The following is a 13,810-nucleotide window of genomic DNA, read 5'->3' on the forward strand; positions in this document are numbered from 1 at the left end:
AAAAGGAAATTACTCCTGGATATTGTGTATACCCACCCCAAGTACTAAAGATGAGAGAGATGCAACTCATCCTGCTGGATTCAGTGATATTGCAACAAGGTTCACAAGTCAAGAGTCACCTTTCACACAGTCATCAAATAATTCTCAAAAGAAACGACTTTTGATTTCTACTACTTGGCCCAAACAAATCTACAAATGCAGAAAAATAAGAACTTGATTCTATAAAGCCCTGAAGTCTGTAACTCAAAATCTATAACTCAACTGTAACTCCAAATTTCTTCTTCTTCCTGAAGAGTTTCTAATTTCTAGTAATTTGTGCTTCAAGAAATAAGGTACTTCCAATGTATTATATTATCCTCAAAATCCATTGCATGGGGACACAGAACATCCAGTTTAGAAAGAAAATTAATCTCAAGAGTTGCTTCTGTCATGGAAAAAAGTTTTATCTTCATAATCATATGGTTTATACAATTCATGAACCTCGAAGACTAGTTTTAGCCACAAATATACCATAACATAACTACAATGCCCTGAAAGCTAAACAGATGTATCAAAATTGCAGGCAGTGAGCCCCATACCTCTCCCACGTCATATATGACAATCTGTCCTTCAGAATCACCCACAGCAATCTCTCTTCCAGAATGGGTCCATCTTACACGATTAAGAGCAGGATTACCCTCCACAGAAATGCTAGCAGTTGGCACCTAAAGTCATTTAAAATATAGTGCAGTGTTAAAAGTTTCATCAAGATTTCTATAAACATGTAAAACAGTAACTGTTCTTTCTTCCAATCTGGCTACATTTTTTAAAACAAAGATGAAAATAGATAAAGAATTTTTCCAACTCTCTTCCTGTTCAGTGATATATTATGAATGACATTACAGTCAATCCTTGAAAATGGTTTGGGAAAATAACTTAAGTTCTTATATAAGAAATTCTCCCATGGATACATACATCATTTTGAAAGATCTTCTCTTAATAAAGGATTTTGTTGTTATTTTAACTCTTTTAAGAAATCAAGCTGTTTGAAAACGGATGGCCAAAATCCCATTTTAAAGAAACATTTCAAAAGCCCTCATAAACAGATTACAGTTCGATTTTAAAGGACAGAAATTACTTCTGTAGCTTGTGACTCTGTCAGCTGAAACCCGTGATTTGAGCCACAGTTCCTAGAAACAGTTCATACTGAAGGTGCAGTATGGGTCTTTCCAAAGCTCTTGTTCTCATGAACTGTCTAGAGCAGGGGAGGATGATAACCCTAACACAATGGCACACACACCGCCCCCCCCCCCGCCCCCGGAATCTGACTGTACTTCTCTTATGCTGAGGAAAAAGAGATTTATTTGCCACACACAGAGCAAACATTCAATGTGACTCAGACTGGAAGCACAATAAAATTTTTGAAACCTGATTAAAAGTAATCCTTTAAACTGACACTAGTCATTCTTGGACAACTAATTTAACTCCTGGAATGCCAAAACTGTTACAGAGAAAAACTATAATTTAGATATATTCTTTCAATTAATGATTATAGGAAAGGTTCAAATTTAACTGTAACCACAAATCTCAAACACCAAAACCCAAACTAAAAAAATATAATTGGTACCATTCTAGGTAACTATAAAGGTATAATTAAGCCCAACCATTTAGTCAGGGTTTGATACCTTTTCCTAGGAGTATTTGAATGTTCTTCTTCAAACTACTAAACCAGGAGTTAGCACACTTAATTACTCTTATAGTTCTAATACATAACTTCCTTGCCCCATACAACCATTTTACTTTGGGATTTCGATGGCTACCACCAGAAACAGGAGGAAATATGGGAAAGACTGGGATGTGGGGGAAGGCACCAAGAGACATTCCCTTCAATAATTGTTTCTGACAGAATGGCTAAAATATTACTTCTTACCACCACATATCAATATAGAATTCAAGGAACATTTTAAGCTGAAGTTGGTAAAAATACAAATACCTAAAAATAAGTAATAGCTGTAGTTACACTTCATCGCCAATAAGTGATTTTAACATAGTAATTAGGAAATTTGCTAGTTTCTATATTCATTTTACAGTAACAATATGTTTTCAGTCCTTCATGGAACAAGTCATCAAAATACATTTTTCTTTCATTCAAATAAGTCAGGCTAAAACGAATGTTTATGGATGATACACAATTCTGTCAAGGCTAAGAGATAATTTAGAAATTCAGAATTAGGGTTAACATATTTCAACAGTCTGAAACTATCTGCTTTGTAGCCTATGAATGAAAAATATCCCAGTTGCCTTATGAATGAGACTTTGCCAGGACATTATAGACATGATAGTGCTTTTCAAAAGTAAAAGGAAATGCCCCAGTGCTCTTGGCAACATTATTTCTCCCTTCAGTTCTGCACAGCATGCGGTTTATTATTAAGGGTACAAAGCTTATTTGGTTTCTTTGTGATGAAGCTACAATCACAGAGCCCTTTTACATTCCTTGGGATAAAAGGAATTTCACAAATTATTCAATAAATCTCCAATTTTCTATTTTTCAGTGCAATTTTTGTTATTTTTCTGCTCACCTCTGTGTCGTTATTGAGATTCCACAAATCCAGCCTCCCCATGCCATCCACACAAGCAAACAGGGCTGGGTGGGTGGGTGACCACATAACATCATAAACATAGTCTGAATTATCCTCAAATGAGTACAAAGGCTTGTTATTCTGAAAGGGAAAAGTTGATTCTGAGCATAGTCAAAATATAACATACATTCAGCATTTTATGATATTTAACTCAGCCTAGAAAAGTTCCTGTTTGTTTCACTACAGAATTACCTGGAATTATGAACTAAGAATCAACTACTGGACTGCAGTTTCTTTTTAACTTGTAGACACCATACTGTTTTAAAAAAGGAACAGAATGTGCTTCAAACACATTTGTCTATGAGAGGATTCTGGGAGGATGACAGCAACTGCAGTATACTTTTTGAACTCCTCTAACTCTCCCCATAAACCCAAACAAAGCAATGAGGAGGGCAAAACCGAAGATTTACAAACAATACATACAACAAAATCAGGACACAAAGCTCCAAATATAAGTGAGTAGAAACAAACCTCTGCCAACTGCAAGACCTATGTCATACAAACACCTGTGCAGGAAGAAGTGTGGAAAGGCATGGGGCCAGAGAACAGAAGAGCCTCATAGTTGCAGCAAATACTCACTGGGCAGTGTTAGGGAACACGCTGAGTCTGAGAACAGCAGGAAACTGGGAGGAGTTCAGTGCAATTCTACTTCTAAATAAGTGCAAGCACACTCCAATGTTTATTATAAGTAAGGTCTAATGGTGCAGTTTGAGTTTTATAAACTCTCAAAATTAACAAACCAAAGCCCCTATTTAAGACAAAGTCTCACCAAAGAGAAACTGCTAGGAGTAGAATCAAAATTGTAGCATACAGAACAGTAGGAACAAAAGGAAAGAGAACACTCAGATAAAAGTAGCAAAGAAAAACAGAAAAGGTACATCTGAGAAAGTATAAGACACAGAGAGATAAATATCCACTTTGCAAAAAACACAGGAGAGAGTTTTAGCCTAGACTACGAAACTAGAAAAGTTATCCTTGCTCATTCTCACCCTCCTAAAAGTATAGGAAAACTCATTTTACTAGTAGACAATAAGCAACAAAAAACGATCTTAGTCAAATTCCACGCAAAGTCATTATGGCAGATCTTCAATTAATGGTGTCATGACAATTAAATGTATGGACAAGAAGAATGATGGACAAGTCGGATTTGCACATGCACAAGAATGAAGTTGCACCCCTCCTTCCTCATACCATAAAAGTAACTCAACATATACTGGCAGTCCTAGCCACAGCAATCAGACAACAAAGAGAAATAAAACAGACATCCAAATTGGTAAGAAAGAAGTAAAACTTTCACTACTGGCAGATGACATGATACTATATGTAGAAAACCTGAAAGACTGCACCAAAAAACTGCAAGAAGTTATAAACAAATTCAGTAAAGTCACAAAATACAAAATCAATGTACAGAATTCTGTTGTATTTCTATACACCAACAATGAAGCAGCACAAAGAGAAATTAAGAAAACAATCTCGGGGCAGCCCCAGTGGCTGAGCGGTTTAGGGCTGCCTTCAGCCCAGGTGTGATCCTGAGGAACCCGGATCGAGTCCCACATCAGGCTCCCAGCATGGAGCCTGCTTCTCCCTCTGCCTGTGTCTCTGCCTCTCTGCCTCTCTCTCTCTCTCTCTGTCTCTCATGAATAAATAAATAAAATCTTAAAAAAAAAGAAAATCTCATTTACAATTGCACTAAAAATGTAAGATACCTAGGAATAAACTTAACCAAAATGGTGATAGACCTATACCCCGAAAACTATACAACACTGATGAAAGAAACTGAAGATGAAACAAATAAATGGAAAAAGACATTCCATGCTCATGGACTGGAAGAACAAATATTGCTTAAATGTCTATAATTAACCAAAGTAACCTACACATTCAATGCAATCCCTGTCAAAATACCAACAGCATTTTTCACAGAACTAGAACAACCAACCATAAAATTTATATGGAACCACAAAAGACCTCAAATATCCAAAGATATTCTGAAAAAGAAGAGCAAAGCTGGAGGTATCACAATTCCAGACATCAAATTATATTACAAAGTTGTAGTAATCAAAACAGTATGATACTGGCACAAAAAAGGACACACAGTTCAATGGAACAAGAAAGGAAAACCCAAAATAGACCCACAATTATATGGCCAATTAGTCTTCAACAAAGCAGGAAAGAATATCCAATGGAAAAAAGTCTCTTTAACAAATGGTGTTGGAAAACTGGTCAGCTATCTGCAAAAGAATGAAACTGGATCACTTTCTCACACCATACACAAAAATAAGCTCACAGTGGATTAAAGACCTAAATGTGAGACCTGAAACCATAAAAATCCTAGAAGGGAACACAGGCAGTAATTTCTCTGACATCAGTTGTAGCAACTCTTTTTCTAGATATGTCTCCTGAGTCAAGGGAAACAAAAGCAAAAATAAACTATTGGAACTGTATCAACATAAAAAGCACACTGAAGATAACAATCACTAAAACTATAAAAGGCAACCTATGGAATGGGACATGATATTTGCAAATGCCATCTCTGATAGAGGGCTAGTATCCAAAATATATAAAGAACTTACACAACACCCAAAAAACCAAATAATCCAATTTAAAAATGGGCAGAAGATATGAACAAACATTTCTCCAAAGATGTCCAGATGGCTGACACCTGAAAAGATGCTCATCATGATTTATCATCAGGGAAATGCAAACCAAAACTATAATGAGGTGCTCCTGGGTGGCTGTTAGGTGGCTGACTTCAGCTCAGATTGTGATACAGGATCCTGAGATCCAGCCCCACATCGGGCTCCCCACTCAGTGGGGAGTTTGCTTGTCCCTCTCCCTGTGCCCCTCCCTCTGCTTGTGCTCTTTCACTCAAATGAATGAATAAAATACTTAAAAAAAGGAACCAGGAAATATCACCTCACACCTGTCAGAATGGCTAGGATCAACAACACAAGAAATGACAGGTACTGGCGAGAATGTGGAGAAAAAGGAACCCTCTGGCACTCTTGTGGGAATGCAAACTGGTACACCCACTGTGCAAAGCGGTATGAAAGTTCTTCAAAAAGTTAAAAATAAAGGTCATCCTATGATCCAGCAATGACATTGCTGGGTATTTACCCAAAGAATATCAAAAACACTAATTCAAAGGATATATGCACCCCTATGTTTAAAGCTGCATTATTTACAATAGGCAAGATATGAAGGAAGCCCCAGTGTCCACCTACTGATGAATAGATGAAGAAGACACACACACACACAGGAATATTATTCAGCCATAAAAAAGAATGAAATCTTACCATTTGCAATGACATGGGTGGATCTAGAGAGTATACTACTAAGCAAAATCAGTGAGTCAGAAAAAGACAAATATCGTATGATTTCACTCATATGGAATTGAGTTGAATTTAAGAAACAAAGGGAAGAAAAGAAAGAGACAAACCAAGAAATAGACTCTTAACTATAGAAAACTGATGGTTACCAGAGGAAAGGTACACGTTGGGGGAAAGAGGTTAAACAGGTGATAGGATCAAGGAGTGCACTTGTGATGAGCAGCAGGTGATGTATACAATTGATGAATCACTATATCATATGCCTGAAACAATATAACACTATTAGGTTAAGTAACTGGAATTAAAATATAAACTTAAAAAAAGAAAAGAAAGTAACTCAAAATGTATGACACATCTAAATAAAGAGGTAAAGCTATATATAACTCTTACCAGGAAGCACAGGAGTAAGTTGTTGTAACTTTGGACTTGCCAATGGTTTCAAAACCCAAAGCACAAACAATAAAAGTCAATAAATTGGGCCATATCAAAATTAAATACTCTTGTGCTTCAAACAATACCTTCAAAAAAGTGAAAAGACAACACATACAATACGAGAAAATATCTGGAAATCAAAGTGACTTGTATCTAGAACACTTAGAACTCATTAATAAAAAGGGGAAAATATGCCAATCAAAAAATTGGGCAAAGGATTTGAACAAACTTTTCTCTAAAGGAGATCCACAAACAGCAAGTAATCATTTAAAAAGATGTTCAACATCATTATCCATCAGGGAAATGCAAATTGAAACCACAATGAGATTTCATTTCACACACTAGGATGTCCATAATAAAAAGGACAGATAATAGCAAGTGTTGGCGAGGATGTAAGAAATCAGAATCCTCATACATGCTGGTGGAAATGTAAATTAGTGCAGCTGTTTTGAAAAATAGTTTGTTACTCAAAATGCTAAGAATTAGAGTTAACACATGACCCAACAATTCCACTCCTAGGTATCTACCCAAAAGAAATGAAAACATATGTACACAACAACAACTTGTATGTAAGTGTTCACAGCAGTATTATTCACAACAGCTCAAAAGTGGAAACAACCTAAAAATTCGTAACTAAAGAATGGATAAACAAAAAGCAATACATCCATATAATAGGATAGTATTTGGTCATAAAAGTAATGAAGTACTGATACATACCACACATGGATAAGCTTGAAAATATTATATGATGTGAAAGAAGCCAATCACATATTGTGATGCCATGAAATGTCTATAACAGGAAGTTCCACAGAAAGTAGATTAGGTTGTTTCCAGGAGCTGGGTGAAAGGAAAAGGAGGAGTGACTGCTAATGGATAAAGGTTTCTTTCTGAAATTTGAAAATGTTCTAAAATTTGATGGTGAAGATAGTGCACACCTCTGTGTATACTAAGAATTGCACACTTTAAAAGGGTACGTTTTATGGTATATGAATTGTATCTCAATAAGCTGTTGTTTAAAAAAGAAAAAAGAGATAAAGTGAATTTTTTAAAAACTGGTAGACAGAAATGAACAAAAAGATACACATATAAAGGCAGCCCCTGAAAAAGAAAATCAAAACAATACTATATACGAAAAATAGTAACTCAAGAGAACTCTCCTAAAATAAAAGCTTGAAACTACATATTTAAGAGTATCCTGTGTATCTGGGAAAATCAACCCTTTAAAGAAGAGGGGAAAAAAATGTAATCACTCAGGTTTTCTAAGACCAGGTCACAATTAAGGAAAAGAAAATCAGATTGTCCTCAGACTTTTTAACAACAATGCTTTTTGCCAGAAGATGACAGAATAATATATTTAAGGTAATCAAAAAAATGTATATCATGGATTTTATACACAGCCAAATTGCCCTTTGTAACCTGACACTTGTGCATATAAAAATAATGCATTCACAAGCATGCTACTGCAGAATGAACCTCAGATGACCAAAAAAAAAAAAAAAAAACCTGAGGAGATGTCACTGTAAGGACAGGAAAATACCAAGTGATTCATGAGGGTAAAGTTCTCTTTCTGGAGGTATACACAATCTACAACTATACACAACATTATGAACAATACAGTAAGAATGCAAAATCCAGACTGAGAAACTCTAACAGGACAACCAACCGGGTTTCTTCCTCTGTAACAATAACCAAGAAGAGAAGGAAGGAAGCCCTATCTTAAGAGGGGCTCAAAAGATGTATCAATTACAAACATAAGGAGCTCATTTGAATCTTGCTTCAAACAAATAGTAAAAATAAATAAATAAATAAATAACATCGATGGGCTATTTAATGAAACTAAGAAATTACTGTTTATTTTTTGGGGGGTGTTATACAGAGTATCATGGTTATGTTTTTTAGGCTTTATTTTTTAAAGATACATACTGGATATTTGTAGATGAAAAAATATGTCTGCATTTGCTTTAAAATCCAGGGGTAGGGAGGGATTGTACATGGGAATGAATTAAACAAGATTGGTCATGTGTTGATAATTGTGGGAGCTAGGTAATGGGTTTATCATACCATGACTTCATTGTACTCTTCCTTTTTGCTTTTGTATCTACTTAGATTTCTATAATCAAGAGTTTAAAAATATTTATAATTTTCAGATATATAGTAAATGTCAAAAGCATGACTTAACGGCCAAAAATGTTTGCTTGTAATTAAGAAATATTTTTACAAAACTTAAAAGCAAGAAACAGAAACTAAGGTTTTTTTCCTCTCCAGATCACTATTTCCTATAACTCTCTTTGGTAACAATGCCAAATAAAGTCTCACTCTGACAGAGTGGTTTTCAACATAGGATGGGCATCACAATCATCTGCAGAGCTTTTTAGAAATCCAGACACAGCCTCCCATCCAACCATAATAATTCATCAGTGTTTCTGGTGTTTTTGCACTAGTGATTCTGATGCACAACATGATTAAAAGCCACCATGTTAAAGTATATTATCTTGAGGTGATAGTTTTATTTATTATTAAAACAGAAGTTGTTCAGAATTAACATAATGTTCACATGCTCAACTCTGTAAGACTATATACTGGTCTAGATAATTTTCTAAAGAAGGGTTATCAAAAGAAAAATGGGCAAAAGACCTGAATAGGTATGTCATAAAATGGCCACAAAACATGAAAGATTTGTTGAACCTCATTAGTCTCAGGTAATGCAAACTAAAACCACAATGTAATACAACCGCACGCATCAGAATTATTAAAGTGAAAAAAGGCAGAATATATTAAGGGTTGAGAAGGCAGCAGTACGGGGAATTTTCATATGCTACCAAATACTAAAATATTTAGTATGCTAAATATTTAATATTTAAATGCTACTAAAATATCATTTTCATATGCTATTTTCATATGGATTATAAACTGGTAAAACCATTTTGGAAAATTGCTTGGCAGTATCTACTAAAGCAGAACATAGGCATATTCTATAGCCAAGTATTTTACTCCTAGGTATACACCCAACAGAAATGAGTGCTTATCTCCATCAAAAGACAACTACAACTATGCGAGTAGCAGCATTATTCATAACAGCCCCAAACTGCAATCAACCAAATACCACCAACAGTAGAATGGATAAACTGTGGTATACTTACATACCAGAATAGTATACAAAGAGAGAAAAATCTACAGCTCTACTCAACAATATGAATGAATCTCACAAACATAATATTAATAAGCAAAAGCAGCCAGCTATAAATATTATGATTCCATTTTTATAAAACATGAAAAAAGCTGTATGCAAATTATATTATAATGTTTATAATGAAAAAGAAGACTGCTAAATATCTCAGGAAATTATTCAGATGAAATGTTTCATCTACTCAGTGCACTATGAGGCAGCCAGAGAAAAAAGCAGAATGTATTATAGCTGGGTAAAAGATTATATTAAAAATACATGGCAACAAGTTCCCAAAATTTTTTTAAATGTGATTATAGACCTTTCATAATTGTTTTTTTTTAATTTTTTTTTATTTATGACAGTCACAGAGAGAGAGAGAGAGAGAGAGAGAGAGGCAGAGACACAGGCAGAGGGAAAAGCAGGCTCCATGCACCGGGAGCCTGACGTGGGACTCGATCCCGGGTCTCCAGGATCGCGCCCTGGGCCAAAGACAGGCGCCAAACCACTGCGCCACCCAGGGATCCCTCATAATTGTTTTAAGTTTAATTTAGAAAACACGATCATCGAAGGACAATTTTTTTAAAAAAAAAAGAAATCACACATTTAACATCAAATACTGTTTTATAAAATATTAATTTTACATAACTGCAAATTAAAATCCCAAATGGATCACCTAAAGTACTTTTTAATGGTAATATTTTTTCTTAACTTGAAGACAACTTCTGCCTAAATGGCAGAGAGGCAGTAGGGAGGAGTTGAAGAGGGGTACAAGCCCAGAACATTGTCTCAGGGCTACCAATAATTAATTTTAAGGCTTTGGAAAAGTCACTTCATTATTCTAAGCCCCTATTTCCATATTTATAAAACAAAGGTTTTGTATCAATGGTTCTGACCCTTCACTATACATTGTAATCCTTCTAACTCTGGAAAAATTTTTAAAACACGCTGTTGCTTGGATCTCCCCCTTAGATATTTTTATTTAATTAGCCTGGCATGCCAGAGCACTAAAAGTTTTAAAAGTTGCCCAGGTTATTCTAATGTGACCAAAACTAAGAACCACTTAAGTAAATAATGCCAAAACGTCACTGAAGCTCTAAAATTCTTACAAATAAAATATCTGCAAACATATCTGCCAAAAGAATGAATCAAAACAAGCTTCTCTGAATGACAGCATCTGGATATGCAAAAGCAGCTCATTCTAGTACAGTGATGCAAATAAACACTGTATGGTCAAGTGAGAAGCCAAATTTTTTCTGAGTTCTTTACAATTATGTGTTGGGTTGAATAGTGTGCTCCACCCCCTGTGCAAATTCGCATCCATCTAGAATCTGTAAATGTGATGATACTTAGAAACAGGTTCTTTGCAGGTATAATCAGGTTAAGTTGAAGCTATACTGCATTAGAGTAGGCCTCAAATCTAGCGTAACTGTGGTCTTGAGAGAAAAATTTGTACAGAGACACAAACAGGGAGGGAGAATGCCAGTGATGACAGAGGCAGAGACTGGAGTGATACAGCTGCAAGCCAAGAAGCACCAGGATTGCTGGCAACCACCAGAAGCTTAGTGAAGAGGCAAGGAACACAGGAACAGATTCTCCCTCAGAGTCTCCAAAGTCACCAACCTTGCCAACATCTCGATTTTGGACTTCCAGCCTCTAGAACTATGAAATAACAAATTTCTGTTGTTTAAAGCCACCTAGTTTGTGGCAATTTGTTTCGGCAGCCCTAGGAAACTAATACAATAATTCTATAGTTTTCTAAGGTACCTGGGGAGTTCTTGATTAATAACGACGAATCCTATAGTAAATATACAAACATAACAGTGAGGTGCTTGCCAGAGAACTGGGAAATAAGTATATTCTCACTTGGATCAGAAGAGAAACAGAATCTCTTTAAAAAGGAATAATTCTAGGGTCAGAAATATCTTTCTATATAACCTGACTGAAGATATGAACTTTTTGAGAAGGAATGTGTCTATTAAAAGCAATGGAAATACAAAGAAGCAGAGTCTTTAAAAGAAAAATGAAGACAGTATCCTATTCTAGCATTGTCCAGGACAGAGTCTCAGCCTGTGGATTCTAAGAGTTACCACCCATGGCAAGGCTATCTCTATGTGAAAATGAATGAATCACACTATCTTTGCTTGATGCCATTAAACATTCAAATTAGAACACTTCTTTTGTTCCAATTCCTTGCTCACCAAGCAATCTTCTGATTGTAATTTGGCTTCCCACGTGGGTTGTCTACAGGGAAACAATGAGCTGGTCAGGCCAGCATGAGTATCTGGGCCTTGTAGCAGTTGTTTCTCATTGTTAAATTAATAAATTGACCCTCTCCATATCGGTGTCTTAGAAGCCTGTTAGTTCCAGTCAGCACTCCCTAGCTAATCAACTCTAGTAGACTGACAAGACTAAGTTTCTGAATATGCAAAGAACAGGCTGGACTAGTCAAGCAGCAGGTTACTACAGCAAATGCTAACATGGAGGCCTGGGTCCCAAAGGTCAGAAAGCCTTCCCCAAGAAACACTCCAAGTTCGAAGCATTTTTTCATTTGAACTTGTCTAATATGTGCACAGTTGCTATTTCAACATTAGGAAAATCTTTTTAACCCTGTTTTAAAACTGGTATTCTCTGAGAATTATATAATGAAGCTAAATATAAAAGAAGATTTAAGACATCCAGGATTATGAAAAAAAGTTTAAGGTGTATATGGACTACTGAAGTCTGAAATCTACCTACTCTTACCACATTAATGATTCTTTTTTTTTTTTAAGATTTTATTTATTTATTCATGATAGACACAGAAGAGAGGCAGAGACACAGAGAGGTAGACGGAGAAGCAGGCTCCCCGCAGGGAGCCTGATGTGGGATTCAATCCCAGGATCCCAGGATCACCATGCCCTGAGCTGAAGGCAGGTGCTCAACCTGAGCCACCCAGGCGTCCCTAATGATTTTAATCTTGACACTTAATGGTAAATACAGTTCTGACAGGTATTGTTCTGAGACTACAATATATATACTATGCATACATGCAAACATCTTGGCCCCAAATAAATAATTATTGTATTTTAAAAGTATTTTGTAACAGGTATGGTTAAATGTGGTAAAAATTAAGCTAATTTACAAGGTCTACTCGTAATCAAACTCTTATGGAATCCTCTGGTTACCATCCAGAAGTTTCACTTCTCACACAGTCTTCCTACCCTTCTTCATGGCTGCCAAAGTACTCCTGGTGTGAATACTCAACTCTGGCATTTTGAAAAGGTAATAATGTCTTCCAAGTATACTAGAAGCAATGTCTTGGTTGGTATAAACTTTACCAAAATGTGGAAAATCATCTACCTCTGTTTATCTTCTTTACTAAAAATAAGTGAGTTTAAAAAAAATCATGAAAACAATTTGATGATCCAGAACTCTGTCGCTGCATTTTAAATTCCTGACTAGGCAAAAATTAGAAGCTGACTACAGAAGTAGATTACTTTAAATTTGAGGCAATGTCAAATTGAAGTTTCTGGGATTTTTTAGAGGACTTATAAAATGGGAGAAAAAAAAGAGGAATCTTGTTTTGCTCTTAGGATAGAGCCAGATCTCAAAGGACAAAAAGATACAGCAATTTTTAATAATTTGTTCCTTCCAACTTATGTGGGCTCCATTTCCAGAGTCAGAAAACCCTTTAAAAAAGTAGAGGCAGAGAAGAGAAACATCTGAAGTCCGTTAAATTCATGAAAGTGAAAATACTGGTTTAGAAAGCTTACTATGGAATTAGAACAATGTTTTTAAAGAGATTATTTAAAAGTCTTGCCTACTGGGGTGCACCTGGGTGGCTCAGTTGATTAAGCTTATTAGGTTTTAGCTCAGGTTGTGATCTTGGGATCATGAGCTTGAGCCCCATGTTGGGCTTCACACTCAGCAGGAAGTCTGCTAGAGATTCTCTTTCTGCTACCACCTCCCCCCCAAATAAATCCTTTAAAAAAAAATCACCTTGCCTGTTATTCATAACCTGTGTATTGGAGAGCACAGAGGCTCTGTTGAGTTTTTTGGCGGGGTAGAAATAAATACCAGCAACACCGGTGACCATGAAGTATAAATCCAAGATCAAAACAATGATGCTGGGAGCCATGATATAAGCAAATAAAAAATATGTACTTATTAATATATTGTTGCTCTTCTAGCCTTCATAGAGAATTATTTGTGTGCAGAAAAGTTAGAAGAAAAAGTAATTCTTCTGATAAAGTTTTAGAGGGCCCTTAAACATATATAAAAACACCCTG

At 35.7% G+C, this 13,810-nt stretch overlaps 1 protein-coding gene across 4 annotated transcripts in view; it reads right to left on the reverse strand.

Moving 5' to 3' along the window:
* The window catches only part of DYNC1I2 (dynein cytoplasmic 1 intermediate chain 2), a 58,559-nt gene that overhangs the window by 1,930 nt on the left and 42,819 nt on the right, over positions 1-13,810 (reverse strand). For all 4 annotated transcript variants that reach the window (XM_055308383.1, XM_055308384.1, XM_055308382.1 and 1 more), the window contains 2 exons: positions 2,559-2,699; positions 579-704 (listed from right to left, as the gene is read on the reverse strand). In XM_055308383.1, the coding sequence (XP_055164358.1) occupies positions 579-704; positions 2,559-2,699 (267 nt within the window). The remainder of the gene's footprint in view (positions 1-578; positions 705-2,558; positions 2,700-13,810) is intronic.

Source organism: Nyctereutes procyonoides, unplaced genomic scaffold, assembly GCF_905146905.1.
Source record: "Nyctereutes procyonoides isolate TBG_1078 unplaced genomic scaffold, NYPRO_anot_genome, whole genome shotgun sequence".
In the NCBI taxonomy this organism is placed as follows: domain Eukaryota; kingdom Metazoa; phylum Chordata; class Mammalia; order Carnivora; family Canidae; genus Nyctereutes; species Nyctereutes procyonoides.